Below are 21577 nucleotides of genomic sequence, written 5' to 3'. Positions count from 1 at the left end.
AATTCCAAAGAGGAACAGACTAAGAATTCCCAGTAGTTAACATTTGTCATTATAATTGACCCTGCTGGTCTATCTTGAGCTTAGTGGTTCAGTACAGAGATACAATGAAATGGAATCCAATTTATTATCAAACCGACAACAGAATTAGTCACCTGAGTAAAGACCAGTGTCAAATCCCTATCCTCTTCCTCTTTCCTTCCATGGTGGCTGTGGAGTGACTGTCAGCATCCCACCAGGACCAGGTATCACAGCTGAGTTATTACTCACCCCCTTCCCCCTCCCATCAGTGCCACTGAAGGGACACTTTTGAGGAGACTGGCGGCAGGACTGTGGGGCTACTCTCTTTCAACATGTTCACTCACCCCTTGGGAGATGCTCAATAGTTACTTACACTGAAATATTTACAGAATTTGTGGCAAAACCATATAAACCAAACACAAAGTATACTGAGAAAGAATTCTGACCACTGAATAGTTTTTTAAAAACAACAATATGTTTATATTTCATTTAACATTTGACACAGAAGAGGCCACATTTAAATAAACACATTCAATCTTCAGAGCACTTTAACTGCAGTTTTGCACCTTGGATATGACAAATACTCATATAAGATGCTTCCATAATTTCTTTTGTGATTTATTTTTATTTTTACAAATTATACCATGATAAAACATAATAAAAATTTCTCATGTGAAATATTTTTCTTTAACATTTTACAAGTTAAGCAAATGCATACCACAATAGATTTTGCTGTTGTTGTTGTTGTTTAAATAGGGAGTTCTCATGATTTTAGTATTATACAAATTTAAGTTGAGACTACACTCAGAAAGAAGTTTAGAAAATGGCATTACAAAAGACTGGGAGTGAGTAGTGGAAAAAAAAACAAACCCATGCAGGACTTCTCTGCAGTAAGAAATCAGATGTTTTCACTGCCACAAGTCTTCAGTGCGGCCAAACTTAAAAACGAGTCCTCTGTGAATAAAATAAGAAACATCACATGACTAGCTGAGTTTGGTGAAAGAAAGACTGTGTGAGATTTAGAATCGTGGGAAACTAACAACAAAGAATAATTGATGAGTTGTATGGAAAAAACCCATGGGATGTATCAGAACAGAAACTGATCATTCTAAGGTAGTAAATTCTTTCACTGTGCTCAGCTGTGCTATTTACCATTAGCTTCCCTGCATCCTTAACTTCTGAGTTTGGAGACATATGTCCCTCCTAAAAAGTTAACCAATGTTTAGCATGTAACCATTATATGCCTGATTTTATCTAATTCATTTAACAAGCCTTTTTTTCTTTTAACATCTTTATTGGAGTATAATTGCTTTACAATGGTGTGTTAGTTTCTGCTTTATAAAAAAGTGAATCAGTTATACATATACATATATCCCCATATCCCCACATTTAGGTTGATTCCATATCCTGGCTATTGCAAATAGTGCTGCAATGAACATGATTGTACATGTATCTTTTTGAATTATGGTTTTCTCAGGGTATATGCCCAGTAGTGGGATTGCTGGGTCATATGGTAGTTCTATTTTTAGGTTTTTAAGGAACCTCCATACTGTTCTCCATAGTGGCTGTATCAATTTACATTCCCACCAACAGTGCAAGAGGGTTCCCTTTTCTCCACATCCTCTCCAGCATTTATTGTTTGTAGATTTTTTGATGATGGCTATTCTGACTGGTGTGAGGTGATACCTCATTGTAGTTTTGATTTGCATTTCTCTAATGATTAGTGATGTTCAGCATCCTTTCATGTGTTTGTTGACAATCTATATATCTTCTTTGGAGAAATGTCTATTTAGGTCTTTTGCCCATTTTTGGATTGGGTTGTTTGTTTTTTTGATATTGAGCTCCATGAGCTGCTTGTATATTTTGGAGATTAATCCTTTGTCAGTTGCTTCGTTTGCAAATATTTTCTCCCATTCAGAGGGTTGTCTTTTCATCTTGTTTATGTTTTCCTTTGCTGTGCAAAAGCTTTTAAGTTTCATTAGGTCCCAGTTGTTTATTTTTGTTTTTATTTCTATTTCTCTAGGAGGTGGGTCAAAAAGGATCTTGCTGTGATTTATGTCATAGAGTGTTCTGCCTATGTTTTCCTCTAAGAGTTTGATAGTGTCTGACCTTACATTTAGGTCTTTAATCCATTTTGAGTTTATTTTTGTGTATGGTGTCAGGGAGTGTTCTAATTTCATTCTTTTACATGTAGCTGTCCAGTTTTCCCAGCACCACTTATTGAAGAGGCTGTCTTTTCTCCATTGTATATTCTTGCCTCCTTTATCAAAGATAAGGTGACCATATGTGCATGGGTTTATCTCTGGGTTTTCTATCCTGTTCCATTGATCTATATTTCTGTTTTTGTGCCAGTACCATACTGTCTTGATTACTGTAGTTTTGTAGTATAGTCTGAAGTCCAGGAGCCTGATTCCTCCAGCTCCGTTTTTCTTTCTCAAGATTGCTTTGGCTATTTGGGGTCTTTTGTGTTTCCATACAAATTGTGAAATTTTTTGTTCTAGTTCTGTGAAAAATGCCATTGGTAGTTTGATAGGGATTGCACTGAATCTGTAGATTACTTTGGGTAGTATAGTCATTTTCACAATGTTGATTCTTCCAATCCAAGAACATGGTATACCTCTCCATCTGTTTGTATCATCTTTACTTTCTTTCATCAGTGTCTTATAGTTTTCTGCATACAGGTCTTTTGTCTCCTTAGGTAAGTTTATTCCTAGGTATTTTATTCTTTTTGTTGCAGTGGTAAATGGGAGTGTTTCCTTGATTTCTCTTTCAGATTTTTCATCATTAGTGTATAGGAATGCAAGAGATTTCTGTGCATTAATTTTGTATCCTGCTACTTTACCAAATTCATTGATTAGCTCTAGCGGTTTTCTGGTAGCATCTTTAGGATTCTCTATGTATAGTATCATGTCATCTGCAAACAGTGACAGCTTTACTTCGTCTTTTCTGATTTGGATTCCTTTTATTTCTTTTTCTTCTCTGAGTGCTGTGGCTAAAACTTCCAAAACTATGTTGAATAATAGTGGTCAGAGTGGACAACCTTGTCTTGTTCCTAATCTTAGAGAAAATGGTTTCAGTTTTTCACCACTGAGGACAATGTTGGCTGTGGGTTTGTCATATATGGCCTTTATTATGTTGATGTAAGTTCTCTCTATGCCTACTTTCTGGAGGGTTTTTTATCATAAATGGGTGTTGAATTTTGTCAAAAGCTTTTTCTGCATCTATTGAGAGGATCATATGGATTTTCTTCTTCAATTTGTTAATATGGTTTATCACATTGATTGATATGGATATATTGAAGAATTCTTGCATCCCTGGGATAAACCTCACTTGTTCATGGTGTATGATCCTTTTAATGTGCTGTTGGATTCTGTTTGCTAGTATTTTTTTGAGGATTTTTGCGTCTATGTTCATCAGTGATATTGGCCTGTAGTTTTCTTTCTTTGTGACATCTTTGTCTCGTTTTGGTATCAGGGTGATAATGGCCTCGTAGAATGAGTTTGGGAGTGTTCCTTCTCTGCTATATTTTGGAAGAGTTTGAGAAGGATAGGTGTTAGCTCTTCTCTAAATGTTTGATAGAATTCGCCTGTGAAGCCATCTGGTCCTGGGCTTTTGTCTGCTGGAAGATTTTTAATCACAGTCTCAATTTCAGTGCTTGTGATTGGTCTGTTTATATTTTCTGTTTCTTCCTGGTTCAGTATCGGAAGGTTGTGCTTTTCTAACAATTTGTCCATTTCTTCCAGGTTGTCCATTTTATTGGCATAGAGTTGCTTGTAGTAATCGCTCATGATCCTGTGTATTTCTTGCAGTGTCAGTTGTTACTTCTCCTTTTTCATTTCTAATTCTATTGATTTGTCTTCTCCCTTTTTTTCTTGATGAGTCTGGCTAATGGTTTATCAATTTTGTGTATCTTCTCAAAGAACCAGCTTTTAGTTTTATTGATCTTAGCTATTGTTTCCTTCATTTCTTTTTCATTTATTTCTGATCTGATCTTTATGATTTCTTTCATTCTGCTAACTTTGGGGTTTTTTTGTTCTTCTTTCTCTAATTGCTTTAGGTGTAAGGTTAGGTTGTTTATTTGAGATGTTTCTTGTTTCTTGAGGTAGGATTGTGTTGTTATAAACTTCCCTCTTACAACTGCTTTTGCTGCATCCCATAGGTTTTGGGTCATCGTGTTTTCACTGTCATTTGTTTCTAGGTATTTTTTGATTTCCTCGTTGATTTCTTCAGAGATCTTTTGGTTATTTAGTAGTGTATTGTTTACCCTCCATGTGTTTGTATTTTTTACAGATTTTTTCCTGTAATTGATATCTAGTCTCATAGCATTGTGGTCGGAAAAGATACTTGATATGATTTCAATTTTCTTGAATCTACCAAGGCTTGATTTGTGACCCAAGATATGGTCTATCCTGGAGAATGTTCCATGAGCACTTGAGAAAAGTGTATTCTGTTGTTCTTGGATGGAATGTCCTATAAATATCAATTAAGTCCATCTTGTTTAATGTGTCATTTAAAGCTTGTGTTTCCTTATTTATTTTCATTTTGGATGATCTGTCCATTGGTGAAAGTGGGGTGTTAAAATCCCCTACTATTATTTTGTTACTGTCGATTTCCCCTTTTATGGTTGTTAGCATTTGCCTTATGTATTGAGGTGCTCCTCTTTTGGGTTCATAAATATTTACAATTGTTATATCTTCTTCTTGGATTGATCCCTTGATCATTATGTAGTGTCCTTCTTTGTCTCTTGTAATAGTCTTTATTTTAAAGTATATTTTGTCTGGCATGAGAACTGCTACTGCAGCTTTCTTTTGATTTCCATTTGCATGGAATATCTTTTTCCATCCCCTTGCTTTCAGTCTGTATGTGTCCCTAGGTCTGAAGTGGGTCTCTTGTAGACAGCATATATATGGGTCTTGTTTTTGTTATCCATTCAGCCAGTCTATGTCTTTTGGTTGGAGCATTTAATCCATTTACATTTAAGGTAGTTATCAATATGTATGTTCCTATTACCATTTTCTTAATTGATTTGGGTTTGTTATTGCAGGTCTTTTCCTTCTCTTGTGTTTCCTGCCTAGAGAAGTTCCTTTAGCATTTGTTGTAAAGCTGGTTTGGTGGTGCTGAATTCTCTTAGCTTTTGCTTGTCTGTAAAGGTTTTAATTTCTCCATCGAATCTGAATGAGATCCTTGCTGGGTAGAGTAATCTTGGTTGTAGTTTTTTCCCTTTCATCCCTTTAAATATGTCCTGCCACTCCCTTCTGGCTTGCAGAGTTTCTGCTGAAAGATCAGCTGTTAACCTTATGGGGATTCCCTTGTATGTTATTTGTTGCTTTTCCTCTGCTGCTTTTAATATTTTCTCTTTGTATTTAATTTTTGATAGCTTGATTAATATGTGTCTTGGCATGGTTCTCCTTGGATATATCCCGTATGGGACTCTCTGCACTTCCTGGACTTGATTGACTATTTCCTTTCCCATATTAGGGAAGTTTTCAACTATAATCTCTTCAAATATTTTCTCAGTCCCTTTCTTTTTCTCTTCTTCTTCTGGGACCCCTATAATTTGAATGTTGGTGTGCTTAATGTTGTCCCAGAGGTCTCTAAGACTGTCTTCAATTCTTTTCATTCTTTTTTCTTTATTCTGCTCTGTGGTAGTTATTTCCACTATTTTATCTTCCAGGTCACTTATCCGTTTTTCTGCCTCAGTTATTCTATTGATTCCTTCTAGAGAATTTTTAATTTCATTTCTTGTGTTGTTCATCACTGTTTGTTTGCTCTTTAGTTCTTCTAGGTCCTTGTTAAACATTTCTTGTATTTTCTCCATTGTATTTCCAAGATTTTGGATCATCTTTACTATTATTGCTCTGAATTCTTTTTCAGGTAGACTGCCTATTTCCTCTTCATTTGTTTGGTCTGGTGGGTTTTTACCTTGCTCCTTTATCTGCTGTGTGTTTCTCTGTCTTCTCATTTTGCTTAACTTACTGTGTTTGGGGTCTCCTTTTTGCAGGCTGCAGGTTCGTAGTTCCTGTTGTTTTTGGTGTCTGCCCGCAGTGGCTAATGTTGGTTCAGTGTGTTGTGTAGGCTTCCTGGTGGAGGGGACTGGTGCCTGTGTTCTGGTGGATGAGGCTGGATCTTGTCTTTCTGGTGGGCAGGACCATGTCCGGTGGTGTGTTTCGGGGTGTCTGTGACCTTATTATGATTTTTGGTAGCCTCTCTGCTAATGGGTGGGGTTGTATTCCTGTCTTGCTAGTTGTTTGCCATGGGGTGTCCAGCACTGTAGCTTGCTGGTCGTTGAGTGGAGCTGGGTCTTAGCGTTGAGATGGAGATCTCTGGGAGAGCTCTCGCCATTTGATATTATGTGGAGCTGGGAGGTCTCTGGTGGACCAATGTTCTGAACTCGGCTCTCCCACCTCAGAGGCACAGGCCTGACGCCCGGCCGGAGCACCAAGACCCTGTCAGCCACACGGCTGCTGCCATTTTCCCCTGGCCAACAAGCCTTTTTTAAGTCGAGGTGCTAGGTGCTAGAAGCTAGGGCTATAAAAGTAAAGATACAGTCCCTGCCTTCAAGTTGCTCATGTTCTTGATGACACAATGTGGTAGTATAGGGGGTGGGGGTGGGGAGACACATAGGTATCACATGTTAAGGGAGCAGAGAACATATGGGAATTTATTTTGCCTGAATGTGTTAGAAAAGGATTTACAGAGGAGGTAATATTAGATGAATTTTGAAGGATAAGCAGGAGTTTGAATGGGAGGTTGGGAGGAACAGGAGCTAGTGGGATGATGAAGGAAGATGTTTTAGGGAGAGGAAAAGGAAAAGTAGATCAAAAGGCAAAGAGGAATAAAAGACCATGGGGCCTCAGAACAAGCCCAGGAGATGGATGTGTCAGGAAATGCCTTCACAGAGCTTAACACTCTAGGTTTTAGTTTGGGAAGTATCTATAGTTGTCTTCAAGGCTTCAGTTTAAGAGGGCAGACTGGAATTATATGCATAAGAATATGTATACACACACACATATATATCTCAATATAAATATCTGTGGTGTAGTAAAGCAGCGGAGAGTCCAATATGGCCAGAGTATAGTTTAAGAATCAAGGAAGATGAGCAACGGCAGTGGCCAGATTTGGTAAGCCAATTGACCAGGGTGGCAAATTGCCCACAGGGGCCTTCGGTGCCTTAGATGAGTCAAGGGGGCAGGCACCAGCCTGTGATCTACTAAAGGGGCAGCTGGTACTCAGGCCCAGGCAATACATGAGATAGGACTATGCAGAGATGCATCCCCATTAAAAGAAACAACTTTAGCTCCAGCGGATTGTTGCTGAGCAGGGCCCAGGTTGTTAGATCATCTAGCTTTTCAAGAAAGGCCCCAAATTCCAATTTTTGATGAAATCTCTTGATTTTTAAATGTCAGCTCCATAAAACAAAAAATACTGTATAGGCTAAATAAAACAGAATTGTGGGCAGAATTTGGCTGGATGGTCACTAGTGGTAACCTCTTCTGTAGACAGCTCCGAGTTTTGAAAAATTTTAAGGTGGGAAATGACAGGCTTAGAGCTTTGTTTAAGAAGGAAACCTGACATAGGAAAACTGGATCCAAGAGAGGGATAGTCAAGGATGTGAAGTGCTCAGGAAGGGATGAGGACGACCAAACATAACAATGGAAATAGACAAAAAGAGAAATGGTTTAAGACAATTCAGAAGCAGACTCGTCATCAGGGCTTGGATGTGGGGAGTAAGTGCAAGGGAGAAATGAGAGGAGTGGACGCTTCAGTGGCATCTGCTGGTTTTCATATCTGTTTTCCAATCTCCAGTGTATACTCAAGGTTAAACCCTCAATCAAAATGGTTGATTTACAATAGGTTTCATAGGGAATTCCCTGGCACTCCACTGGTTAGGACTCTGCGCTACCACTGCAGGGGGCCCAGGTTCGATCCCTGGTGGGGGAACTAAGATCCCGTAAGCTTAGCAGCACGGCCAAAAAATTAAAAAAACAGGTTTCATAGGCCTTTATAAAGGTAAACACCTGAGTGTTTTTTGATGAAAACAAAAATGCAACCAGGAAAAAACAAAAAAAAGTGCAACCAGGAAGTCATCTATACCCTCTCTTGGAAGTATATGAATTTCTCTTTATAAAGGATTTCATAAACCTCCAAAAAGTGATTTGATCTCTGCTCTTCCAGGTAATATCAAACCTACTGCTGCAAAAAAAGAAAAACCGAAGTTGGGTATTAGGGCCCCTACTCTCCAGAGAGCTTAAAAGAGATGTGGTAACTTCAGCACACTAGTCACCAGATGTAAACTATAATCTCAATAGTTTCTTGGGCAAGAGCCAGTCCCTTCTACATTGTCAGATGGTCACCTTTGGTACTGACATCAGTTTCTGAAACAGTAATTTCTAAGCTGTTGCTGAGAATTGTTCTGTTATAAATCAAAATGGCAGGCAATCTGCTACAACTGTTCTAACAATGGTGTCTATTAGTTGAATTTAATTTCAATTTGCTTACAGTATTTTCACAAAACCAAATTAGTTTTTAGACTTAATAGATAGAATAGTAATAAATGAGAAATTAACCAAACTCGTTGCATAGAAAAGTAATTTATTATAACTAATTTGAGACAATGACAAGTCACTGATCGGTTTCCAAGGTTTTGTGAAATGTGATAACTACCATATGAACTTAACGTGTTTCTTCCCTCATTGGAAAAGATAAAAGTTTCCCACAAATCTTCACTCAATCCTCTGGTTCCTCCCTGCTGTGATAGAGTAACTTCTCTGCCAAAAACAGTATCTCAAGGTGGAACTTACTTTATCCTCTACCTCTGCCAGAGAAAATAATGATTAAAATAAAGAAGTCTGCTGTTTGCCCTTCCTTGGCTGGTTCTCGTAAATCCCCTCCCCACCACTCCATCCTGAAACTTTTCTAACCCCTGCCTCTGACCCTGTTACACTGCCTTCCTTTGGCTGAAGTAGTGGGGCACTGAATTCCCCCGAGCACCTCTAACCCTGTGGAGATACTGGAGTAGTGAGCTCAGGGTGCCTGGTCCTTCTTTAAAGATGCCCAAGCCTCAGCATTGCAGCTTGAAAGGAAAAGAAATCATAAATATCAACACTGTCCCTCTCATAAACACAGGCTACATTACCCTATAAAATAACAAACTTACCCATATTTACCAAATTTGCATAACCTGGGGAGTGAGGTTTGTTCACTTTGTATTTTTCATGTACAGTGTTACATTCTTTAAAAAAAAAAAAAAAAAAAAAAAAAGAAGGCAGGAGGGAAACAGTACTAAGCAACTGGTTGAAGATTCAGCAAAAGGAGAAAACGTCAATTAAATTCATTCCAAATTTCAAATTTCACCCTCATAGTAGCTGGAGACTGAACTTTGAAGTCAGATAGCCTGAATTTTAGCCACATGATCTCAAACATGAGCTCTGTGCCTGTTTCTCACATATAAAATGGTGATAATAATGGAGCCACCTTCCGAGTTGTGTTGGGGATTAACTGAGAGCACACGTGTAACACTAAGATGATGCCTTGCACATAAAAAGTGCTCAATAAACTTTGGTCATTATTATTTTCTGCACAAAAATCAATGGACTAACATTTTTTAAAAAACTCTTTGGGTTTTCTCCACTAGTTTCAAGATGCAAGGTATGATCCAAAGAGGCTGTGTATCTTGCCACATGTAAGTTCACATTTTTCTTATTTCTAAACTGATTTTATAAAATTGCAGAAATGCTTTGTGGTAGAATGGAAGAAGTGTAAATACCAGCTGCTGACTATTATTAAAGGGCAACTGTTAGCATTTCATGAGTGGTTCAAGTAGATATGGGGCATCTATTTCCTTTTAGGAGGTGGGTGGGAAGGGACAGGGAAGGAAAAGTCCTAGAATAGACTGTCCTAGAATATACAGCATATAAAGAAGATACAGAATATAAAGCTTTTTTTAAAACCTATTTTGGATTAAGGACATCTTTGAAAATCTGATGAAAGCCACAGACTCTCTTCCCAGAAACAAGCAGAAAAACCAATGTCTTGCATACAGAAATACCCGGTGGTTCCCAATCTTCAGAAGCCTACCCATGGAACGGAAGTTAAGAACTCCTGATGCACAGGATAAAGAGAAGTTTTTGTTGTTGTTGTTGTTTTGGGGGGGAGGGGTTAAGTGGGAGGCCAGGGATAGGGGAAAGGGCAGGCCCTAAGTGTCCAGGAAAGAATGAACATTAGAAAAGATTAGTGATAAGAGTATTAAGGTCTTAGCAATCTTTTAATTTGTCATTGCATCAGAAGGATAAAAAAATGTCAGGGCTTTTCCTCTACCCCTCAAATGTCACAAATTCTAGTGACACCAAGGATAGTAAGAACCATAAAATGCATTCAGAAACAAAATTTTAAGGAGAAATGATTTTAAGCAGGCTTTCATTAAAAGCAACTGTTAGAGATACAGATTTTAAATGAACAGTGCCAGTGTTATGTAACTAAATCTACACAAATCACAGTTCTTCGTTAAAGGGGAGGTGGTGGCAATTTAAAAAATCGATGTATGTTCCCAAGGTGGGCAGCAAGCCAACCCGTGCAGTAAAAACACCTTTCTCAGTCTCATTCTTCGTATTTTATGACACTAACATGGGGAAGGGGCATTAGACAGGGGGAAATTAAGCAACTAAATATAGTAAATGACATAAAATAAACCATTATTTTAAAAAAAGATAGGATGAAGAATGCAAAACAAACTTACCCAAAAAAGATGAAGGCATTTTGGAAAAATACAGCAATTCCAGGGTATACGATGGCTTTTTCTGTAAAAGTAATTGTAATACTTAGAGGTTTATGATCTCAACACATTGTTTCTGATAAACTGGTGCATCTCAGTTTTCCTGCCTAACATAATTGATTTTTCTGGTAACTATGGTTGGTGTGGGCATTAAATGGCATAATACATACGACAGAGTGTAGCGCTGGTAGCCTCCTTCATTTATTTAACAAATACTGAGTACATATTATGTGCCAGCACTGTTCAATGTGCTGAGGATACTGCAGTAAATAAAACAGGCAAAGTGTTTGCCTTCACGGAGCTAGAGAATACCAAGAATAAATAAGGAGAAAAAGCAGGAAAGGTATAGGAAATGTAGTGAATGATGATATTTTATACAGGTGGGCAGAAAAACCACATAAGAAGGTGACACTGGCATAAGGACACGAAGAAGGAAGTGGGGGCAGGAGCCATGCAGAAGCAGCGGAACAACAAGTGCAAAAGCCCTGGGGTGGGAGTGGGCTGGTACATTAGAGGAATGGTCATGTGGGCCGAAGAGAGAAAAGCAGGAGACAGATCAGAGAAGTACGAGGGGCAGGCTGGGAGGTGCAGATCCTCTAGAGCCTCGCAGTAATGGTGAGGACTTTGATTTTCACTCTGGGTGAGAGGAAAAGCCATTGGAGGGTTTTGAGCAGAAAAGTGACCTGAGCTGACACATTTCAATAGGATCCTTCTGGTTGCTGTGCTGACAGTAGACTAAAGGGGGGAAGGGGAGAAACAGAAACCAGTGAGGCGGCTATTTTAGGAAATCAGGCCAGAGACTATAATGGATTGAACCAGGGTGGGAGCCATGGAGAAGGTAAAGAGTGGTCAGATGCAAGACCACTTTTTTTAATAGCAGAATCAACAGGATTTGCTGATGGACTGGGGTGTGTGGGATGTGAGAGAAAGAGGTGTCATCCTTGACAGGCCTTAACCACCCAGGTTTTGGGCTTAAACACCTGGATGGAGAAAGCAGCCCCTAACTAAGATGGGCAAGACTGCCAGAGGACCATTTTGTCCCCATTTTATCCTCGACTGAAGTTGAAATTCTCATAAATTTCTACTATTGGAACTGTTAATCATCGCTGACTAATTGACAAACTGAGGCATGATGAATAGATGAATAGCAACTTTTTCTCATAATAGTTTCAAATTAATCTGATTACCATAACCACTGGTTTGTATAGGCCTTGTCTACTAGAAGGCCACATTAAATATTCCACATTAAATAACTATTAACACTAGAATGACTCATAAAGATCCTATATAAAGGCAACTTTATAAAATTTCAGATCTGCTGCTAATAATTCTCAAAGCATAACCTGCCTTCAGAAGCCTTTAGGAAAATAACTTAAAAGTCTATGAGATGAACACATTCCTACAAAAAGGGGCTCTGTATCAATAGTTGTATCTAGGAAAGAAGAATTATCAGTAATTTTATTTTCCTCTGAGCTCTTTTATAGTCTCAATTTTCTACAATGAACAAGAATTATGCACTTCACATGATAAAAGGTAACATTTTTGTTTTTAAAACATGATGGTGATAGATTTTATAGCAGCAAGAAAACTACTTATGGTATCATGTTAAATGCAAAAGGCTAGGTTCAAAATTATATTTATACTATGATTATAACTACTTAAAAAACGCAAGATACCAAAGGAAATATACCAAAATATTTAAGAGTAGAAAGATTATTATAGTTTTTCTTTTCTTTCTTTTCTACATTTTTAGTAACATGGTTTTATAATATATAAATAAAAGAAAAAATATAAATATTTAGAACTGTCTATCATTCCTATCTGTAAGATTAAAACAATTTTAATAAAAAATCAGGAAACCAATGATTTCAATCCAAGAATTACATTTTATTCAAAGAAGTAAAATGTTAAAATATAAGCTAGCTTAGATCTCTGCTGGTCTAGTTTGGCAAATCATTAATATTATATTTTTACTATGATAAGCATCGTCAATTTTACCCAGAACATTAAATGGATTTCATGTTTTTCTGGGGTCCCTCAAGGCAAAATTTCAGCCAGGGACCCAAAAGCAGGTCTTTTCCTAGCTTGCCTTAAACTGGCCTTATATAGCAGATACGCCTTAAGGGTTAATTTGCTTTTCTGTCTAAAAGAAGATGCTATCATATTATCACGGAGGCTTAGCTCAATAAATTTCAATTCTAGGATGTTAGAGCTTTGCCTGGATATTATTCCGCAAGTCAAAACTTGCCAAATAGCTGGACAACATATGTGTTCTGCTTTTGAGGTTTTTGGAAGCCAAAGAGAAACAAGGTATAGAGCTGTGTCCCATTCCTTCCAGGCTCTAGATTAGAAAATACAGAAGAAAGGCACACTAAAAACATAGCAAACAAACAAAACAAATACAGATAGGGGGAGGAGAGTTCCCAGGCACAAATGCCTTGCTAGTATGAAAAAAGCTTTATTCTAAAAAAAACCCCAACTTTAACACAAAATTTCAGTATTCCATTGAAGTAAAATAAAAACTGCGTTTTCTCTTACCTTTAGCAACATACCCTCCAAAAAGAATCCACATAGATGCGATCAGAGAGCCAAAGGCCAACATGAAACCAATGAACAGCCAAATGCGAGCACCTTAAGGAAAATAATATTTTACCAGAATTGTTTCTCAAATGGCAGCAGTCAGTTCAATTAACTTTTCAAAAAGAAGACAAAAACCCAAAGAGAAAAAAATGTGTAGTTGTCATTAAAGTCTAAAGCAAGACCAGTGAAAAATGTGCTGAGTATCATCAGTGTGGACGTTGGCCCTTTTCCTTTTGGTTGGTTGGTCTGTATATTCTAAGTGCCTAAGCTTACTTTCCCCAACTATGACACTGAGAAAAACTTCACTCTCCCTTCCTATATAAATCTCACGAAATATGTTTCACTACATTTAGAAGCTCCTTCTCCAAGTATTTTTAGAAATTGTGCTCCAAAGTTTAAAGCCCTCCAAGAGAACTTGCAAACAATAACATAGGTATACTTAACAAAAAATTCATACTCAGTGATATGTGAACCTAAACACTACCGTATTTCCCTTTCAAGCAAGTCAGGCAGCAAAGCAAATTCAAATTTAGTGTGGCTGGCACTTAGGACTAAGTTGCATTAAAATTATGTTAACAGAGAAAGACAACCAACTTATAAATCACATTATACAATATTTATGAAGATTTGATATGAAATAAATGGAGTTATTAGATGGCCTAAAATGAATTCTGAGATGAGTTTGTTTAATTAGCACAAATACATTTTAATAAAAACACTGCCCTGCTCAATAAAGCACAGCAAATAGAATGTTATACATAAATTTCTGATTTCATACCCAAAACATAAAATAGTTCTGAAATAATAAGCTGTTACTCATAGATGAGATACTAAAACAAATACAACTAGCTCTGGACCCCCAAAGCTGTGCTAGCTAACAAATTTTATTTATGGATTTATTTATTTATTTATTTATTTATTTATGGATAATATTATTGGCTTATTATTACCAACACTAACTGCTAACGTTCATCTCTTTGTTTAGAGTTTACAAGGTTGTGGTACGTCAGTATTTCTGTATCTCTTCTACTTAAGTTTATCTACAAAGAGAGTGAACCAAAGGAGTCTGAAAGCATAGACCAGAGCTGACTACTGCAGTTTCTCCTGTTTCATTAGGGGAAGAAAAAAAAAAGTCACCTGAAATTTGCCTATATCCAGGTTTATTTTTATATGGATATAATATTTTAAGTTTACCACTTAAACTGCTCAATAAATATCTGTCCCCTCAAATCTTTGACTAAATTGGACCCTATAGGAAGCTGTGCTATACATATCCTGTATTCTGCCTACCTTGGGTACATGGCCATGGGGTTCAGGGGATATGAGTTCCTTAGTTGAGCAAGGCAGGCCTGGGTGAATCTAAGCACTAAAATTCTATTATTCTATTCAGTTTTGCAAGATTAAAAGAGTTGCACAACAAAAATGAATGCACCTACTACTGAACTGTATACTTAAATTTTGGTAAATTTTATGTTGTGTATTTTAAAACACACCAAAAAACTATGACTCTAAGCTATTTCAAAATGCTAATTCAATCAAGTAAGGTTTGCAAAAAAGGGAAGAAAATAATTTATATGGTATAGCTTCTTTAAAAAAATAAAAATTAATTAATTAATTAATTAGGCTGCACTGGGTCTTAGTTGCGGCACGTGCAATCTTCATTGCTGTGTGTGGGATCTTTGTTGCAACATGTGGGATCTTTAGTTGTGGCATGTGGGCTCCAGTTCCCTGACCAGGGATCCAACCCAGGCCCCCTGCATTGGGAGCGCAAAGTCTTAACCACCGGACCATCAGGGAAGTCCCGGTACAGCCTCAAGTAGCAGAAATTCTATTTTGCACATGTATTCTTTATTATATACTGTTCTTTACCGTACTCTGTATACATTTATATCCACATATTATTGCACAGGGTTATATATTCAAAACTGTGCATAGATTTAAAACTACTATTCTGCAATCTTTGATCAAATGCGACTTTTACCTTAGGCCTTGGAACCTATAACCTCTCCTTGGAACCTATAACCTATCTCCAATCTGAAGGAGTCAGACAAGTGGCCCTTCCATGTATAATTCTCATTTTAAGGGTGTATAGTAAGATGTTTTTTGCACCTATTTACCTGTTTGACCCAGGCAACCTTCACTGTAACTATCACCTCGCACTTGTCCATTCGATACTGCATTAATCCTGTGTGAATACAATAAAACCAAGAGATCAGGGTCTCTGACTCTTAACAGGAAATTATCCATGACATCAAATTACCAGGTACAATAAGCTAGAGTTCTGAAAATTTAAGGTAAGTCTTCATAAGTCTTGAGTAATGGGTTTATACACCTTAGGCAAGTCCCCTCAACCAGATATCCTGTAAAGCAGTGGCCATAGTCCCCAGACCAGCAGAATCAGCATCACCTGGGAATTCTTTAGAAAGAAAATTCCCCGGCTCCACCCCAAGTTTATTGAAGCAGAAACGCTGGGTATGGGCCCCAGCAATCTGAATTTTAACAAATCCTTCAGGTGATTCTGATGCTTGTTAAAATTTGAGAGTGAAATTCTCAAAATTATATCTTGTTAAGATTGGAAGGATCTTTACCTTGGTCCTATCTAGTTTTCCATTTGTACACATCAGACATACTCAACATGAAGAGATGCAAGTGGTAAAATCTTGTTTTTTCAATCCCTGTTACACATTCCAGACATAAGAAGTCTTTTGCTGACTTTCACAGAATACTAAATTGAGATAGCCTTGCTTTCTTTAGAAGTATCCTCTGAAAATTTTAAAATATTATGGGAAACTGTTCACAATACATCAAGAAGTTAGAAAACTATGTATGTGTGTATGTGTGTGTGTGTGTGTGTGTGTGTATCTCCATTTAACTGTGTATGTGTGAGTGTCTACTGCTAGAAAGACACAGGGGCTGTGTCTATCTTATTTCTCACTTTTAGTCTCAGTGCCTAGCACAGGGATTGGCAAATAGTAGGTGCTAAATACATGAACCCTAATTTTTTCACAACAACATAAAGTCTTAATTTATTCATTCAAATCTAAGTTTTAAAAAGAATGATCAAAATACTCTTAATTATTTTCAGTGATCTCTTTTAAGTTATTTGGTACATAAAACAAACACATTTTAAAACAAGTTTCATATTTTTAAACAATGCAGATGTTCTTGGGCTAGTGGCTATTGGCTCTTCTTTTTCCTTGCTGAGCCACCTGAATACACTTCACAGCCCTCTGTGGGACAGCCATGACCCTGCCTCGTCAGTCTTCACCACTAGGCACATCCTCGAATGAACAACCTCTTTTTGTTCTCTGGTATTACTGGTTTTATACATATCTCAAACTTATAGAAAAGTCCCAAGTATAGTTCAAATAAATTTGTTTTCCTGAAACATTTGACACTTGACAACATGATGACCCATAACCCCAGAAATTTGTATGTATTTCCTACAAATGAGACAGTTCTACCGAACAATACAACCATCAAGATCGGGAAATTAACAATGATCCACTCCCATTAGCTGACCATCAGACCTCATTCAAGTTCCCCGGTTGTCCCAATAATGCTCTAAATAGCAAAAGGATCCGGTCCAGAACCATGAGGGACATTTTGTTCTCCTGTCTCTTTAGTCTCCTCAGTCTGGACAGTTCCGCAGTCTTCTCTGGCTTTATGACCTTGACCCTTTACTCCAGCCATGCTGGTCCCCTTGCCATACAGCCTTTGTGCTTGCTCTTCCGTCTGCCTGGAATGATCCTCTCTTATGTATCTCCATGATCAGATCCTTAACTTCTTCAAATCTGTACTTAAAAATCACCTTCCAGTAAGGCCTTCCTTGACTCTATTTAAAATTTCTGCACCCCCTGCTGACATCTCATATCCCCCCCTCTGCTTTTTCTCTCTAGCACTTATCATTATCTTACATGCTATATATTTAATTTATTTCTCTTTAGTTACAATCTGCCTCACTCATTAAGGTATAAATTCCATAAACGTATGGATTTTCCTGTTTTATATACTGTATTTACTGTACCTAGAGCAGAGCCTGGGAATATAAAAGCTTAATAAATATTTGTTGGATGAATGAATAAACAAACTCTTAGACAAAGTATATGGTTTCTGACGTGAAAGTAAAGTTATAAACACTGGCAGCCTAGAAATAAAAGGATAGCTGAGAGAAGCTGGGAGACAGAAGTGGGAGAGGAGAGGTGGAAGGAAGAACAGAAAAGAAGCCTGCTGCTTTTCTTCATCAGCCCTTCTCTATGATTTGACTTTTAAACCATGTCCCATATGTTAATTTGGTAACACTTAAAAAATTTAACTCTACTCAACTGTATGTAAAACATTTTTCTTTTGTGACAATCTGTAAGTCATGTCACTAACAATGACACTTACATTAGGAAGGCTATGGTTGCTATAACACCACAGGCATGGTAGGAGTGGTTGAACTCTTCCATGCTGGGATAAATGACAGCTGCATCTATGATAATCCACCAGCCTGTAAAAAACTAAAACAAACAAACCACAAAAAGGAGAAAGTACAGTTATTTCATATCTTACTGGATAAAAAGAAAGCAAGGAATCTTGCTTTCCAGCAAAGAAAGCAAGGAATCAAGCAAAGAATCTAAGTGAAGAGATCCCTTCTAATAAAGTCCAAAATTTTCTTAAATGTTCCAGCAGTTTCTTGCATATAATTAGTATATGGCTTAATATCTGATGAAAGATTAGATACCCTAAAGTCCCACAGCAATTATTATTTATTAACACTTCTTTTCTAAGTCTACTTTAGTCATTATTTTATGTTGCCATATTAAAGTCTGTAATCTAATTTTGTGAACTAGAAGTTACAATATTTCATGGCAGGAGAGAGGAAAAAAGTGACTCAGACTCCAGCTGACAGGAGGAGTGGCCTGTTGTCGATATATTATAAGCCTCCAGGAAGATATTATTGAAAATGAAAAAAAAAAGTATTCAAAATAATATAGGGAATAATTATCGTTGATAGAATTTTAGCTAGCCTCTTGGTGTGGTGAAATAAACAATGGCTATGCAGTACTGCTTTCCCTTTTGATGAATTATAGTGCAGTCTACAGATGGTTTCAGAGATTATGCTAAATTCAATATAAACACCAAATTATAATTTATCTTAATTTCACTTGGTTCTGGACACCATCAACGGCAAACATATAATGAAAAAACATTAAAACTGTACAAATATTTTTATCACATGAGCAGAAACAATAAGATGATATTAAGCAAATACTGACAAGTAGCTTAGAAGGTTTGGAAAGTAACCCCCTTCTCTATCCCCACTTGCAACCCTGACCTAGTTTGCTCTCAGCATTGCCATCTTCAGGGAATTATTTTAAAATAACTATTTTAGGCTAATCAAATTATTTTTATCAGGTTACAGACAGATCCATACTCCATTTATGACTTTTTTACTAGCTAGTGCAAGTACTCTTTCACTGTTTTTTTTTTCACCCTTAGCTCAATGTATTCAAGATATTTTCTTCATAGACTAAAATTGAAAGCTTTTTTTTTTTTAAGAGCAGAATTTCTACAGTAGTTTTATATTTTGACACTACTTTGGAAAAATATAGGATAATTATTTTTCATAGATTATAACTGTCAGAGACTAGGCAAAGAGGACATATTTAAACTTAGAGTTTTGTTTGTTTAAAATTCACTCTTTAGAGCATATGACAACATTAGAGGACAAAACAAATATCAGATACCTTGAAGGATCTGTAATGTAAATAAGAATTTTATACTATAAATTACTTCTAAGCAATATATTTTTATGAGTTCTTTCTATTTTCTAATGAGATTGAGAAGAAAGTTAACGCTGGATCATGGAGAAACACAATCATATCTCTTGAATGGTTTTGACCTGATTGTTTCTTAAACACTTCTTAGTAACTTAATGTATTTATTAAGAGGAAGCATAATCCATGCTATGAGTAAGTGTATAAAATATACTGTCTTACTATACAATTTTTTTCATGCAGTTAAAGTAAAATAATCTAAACAAATTTCAAGCCATAATGTCAACTCTTTAAATGGAATAACTAAATCCTCCCATAAATAAAACAAAATATCAACATTTATTTTTAAAAATTCAGTAGTCAAAGATAAAATAAATAGCACTTACTTAAAGACATCACACAGAGCTTTAAATACACAAAAACAAACACACCAAAATAATGAAGGCCCAAATTATCAAGGACACTTACTAGGATACCAGCAGCAATGGAAGCAATAGTATTGCGCTTTTCCCCCCAGTCAATGCATTCTGAGCATCTCAAGCCTTCTAGAAATCCAGACATTTTTTTCAGGTCACTTGAAAAAACAAACAAACAAAAAAAACCAACTAAAGTACTTCTATTGACTTGCTTCAAACCTGACTTACGTTTCTAGAAAATAATTAACAGTTTAGGAATAATTTAATAAAAGTGAAGTTACAAATACTTTATCTGGCTACATATACTTCAGAATATTTGATTTAGCTTTTGATGAATTTCCACATAACTTTGGAAAACAAAATGTGGACTCATTTAAGTTTTTTTTTTTAATTTAAAAGATAGTTTTGGTATATTTTACGCAATATAAACAAAAGTGGGCATCCAAATATTGAAAAAATTTTACACTGATTATTAATTTTAATTCCAAACTAAGTTATTATGTGACTTAGATATTTACAGTCCAGCAGCACTAGCATAGCAAAGAGACAAATGATAACACTTTGGTTCTGAGTTAAAGCATGGACTCAGATGAAAAATATTTCTCTTAGCAATTTACACATTTTGTCATAGAACATGTTTCTTCACACTCAGATTAAGAAATTAAACACTGCACCCGCATCACATCCCTTCACTTCATTATTTTTTCCTTCTCCATGTCTGTCTGTTGGCGTCATTTCTATGTAAAGAACACCCATTTCATTTTAGTAAGCTCTATCTCTGATTCTAACATGTTTTCCAGCCAAAAGAAAGCACAAAATTGAAGTCAATATTAATTCAGACCATAAAAAAAGAAGGAAAGAAAGAAAAAAAAAGAAAGGAAGGAAGGAAGAAATTAAAGAAAGAAGGAAGGAAAGAAAGAAAGGAAAGAAAGAAAGAAAACGCACTGCTATATTACCATGGCTAAATTACCATAGACGACATTTACATAAAACATTCCTTAGAGCTGGGCCATACAAACCTGGTCTGAGACACATCCATAGGATCTCTATTTCAGAATATGAAAAAGCCTGCATTAAGTGTAAATTGTTAATAATCAAGCAAACATCCTAACTCCTACAGTGAATCTTAACCTGTCCATGAAGCTACTCTGTAGCCAGCAACTATGGTTGTTCGAAAACATATTCTAAAAAAGAGCAATGAATCCAGTTGGAAACTCCCTTTTAAAAATTAAATTTAAAACTGTGATTATACCCAGTGCTAATATGCCTTTAGGACAAGTCCAATTTTGAAAATTCACTCGTTTTATTCTTCCCTGGGAGGAACGGCAAGCCAGTATGTTGTTTTCGGTTCACCCCAATGACGCCGCCCCGAATCCGTTTTTCTTTGGTTTATTACCCGCACAACTCGTGCCCAAACTCCGCCCTCCAGATTCTGGGGATCTGAGGTGTAGAGAGTGGCCTGCGACTGGGAAGATGTGGAAACTAGTTCTAGCTCTTATGGCTCGGCCATCTCCCTCGACAAGGGAACCAGCCGGCTTACACTCCTTCCGGGGTGTCAGTTTCTGCAGCTCTCAAGTAGGGGGGCATGCTGAGTTTCAGGGATCCTGTGACGTGCCGGGGAGGGCGCTGTCCGGAGTGCGGAGGAGGTCGCCCTCTCCCGCCGCCGGCCGGACACGAGTCAGCAGGAAGTGGCCAGGAAGGGTCCAGCAAGGCACAGCCTGAGCCTGCAGCTTCCCAGAGGGTGGACCCAACGACTCAGGCAGCATCAGCCGGGCAGACACTCCCGGGTCCCGGCCTCATCCGGCCTGCGGCAGTTCCTCCCCTTCCCCCACTCCTGCCTGGCACTTACGTCCAGCCCCGCGCGTGCAGTCGGTCCAGAGCCCGGTGTCGCGCCGCGCCGGGCCGCCTCACTTTCCCAGTTCCAGCCAAGAAAACAAAACAGCTACAGGCCGCCGGATACCCGGATTGAGCAGCACCGCCCCAGGAGCTCGGTCGCGCATGCGGAGACGGGGCGGAGGGAGCGGCGCGGG

General features: G+C 37.5%; 1 protein-coding gene across 3 annotated transcripts; it reads right to left on the bottom strand.

Annotated features, from left to right (window-relative positions):
• Positions 1-475: 475 nt before the first annotated feature.
• Positions 476-21550, bottom strand: TMEM50A (transmembrane protein 50A). Of its 3 annotated transcripts, none has more exons than XM_036823931.1 (7): positions 21397-21550; positions 19600-19705; positions 17759-17871; positions 15487-15554; positions 13328-13420; positions 10754-10814; positions 476-972 (listed from the first exon to the last, which is right to left on the bottom strand). In XM_036823931.1, the coding sequence occupies exons 2-7, from the start codon at positions 19690-19692 to the stop codon at positions 927-929; spliced, it is 474 nt and encodes a 157-aa protein (XP_036679826.1). In that variant the 5' UTR covers positions 19693-19705; positions 21397-21550; the 3' UTR covers positions 476-926. The 3 variants fall into 3 exon arrangements, with proteins under 3 accessions (XP_036679826.1, XP_036679818.1, XP_036679833.1); XM_036823923.1 differs by lacking the exon at positions 21397-21550 and adding an exon at positions 21088-21270; XM_036823938.1 differs by lacking the exon at positions 21397-21550 and adding an exon at positions 20800-20913.
• Between the last annotated feature and the right edge of the window lie 27 nt (positions 21551-21577).

Source organism: Balaenoptera musculus, chromosome 1, assembly GCF_009873245.2.
Source record: "Balaenoptera musculus isolate JJ_BM4_2016_0621 chromosome 1, mBalMus1.pri.v3, whole genome shotgun sequence".
Classification (NCBI taxonomy): domain Eukaryota; kingdom Metazoa; phylum Chordata; class Mammalia; order Artiodactyla; family Balaenopteridae; genus Balaenoptera; species Balaenoptera musculus.
The sequence above is the reverse complement of the archived record's forward strand: the minus strand, read 5'-3'. Positions and strand labels throughout refer to the sequence as shown.

Bases quoted from the DNA above. Each gene is read 5' to 3' on its own strand.
- TMEM50A (XM_036823923.1), bottom strand. From the start codon at position 21,134: ATGCCCCCCTACTTGAGAGCTGCAGAAACTGACACCCCGGAAGGAGT. The intron at 19,706-21,087 runs GTAAGCCGGCTG...TGTTTTTTCAAG, and splicing joins ACTGACACCCCGGAAGGAGT to TGACCTGAAAAAAATGTCTG. The intron at 10,815-13,327 runs GTAAGAGAAAAC...TTACTTTTACAG, and splicing joins TGGAGGGTATGTTGCTAAAG to AAAAAGCCATCGTATACCCT.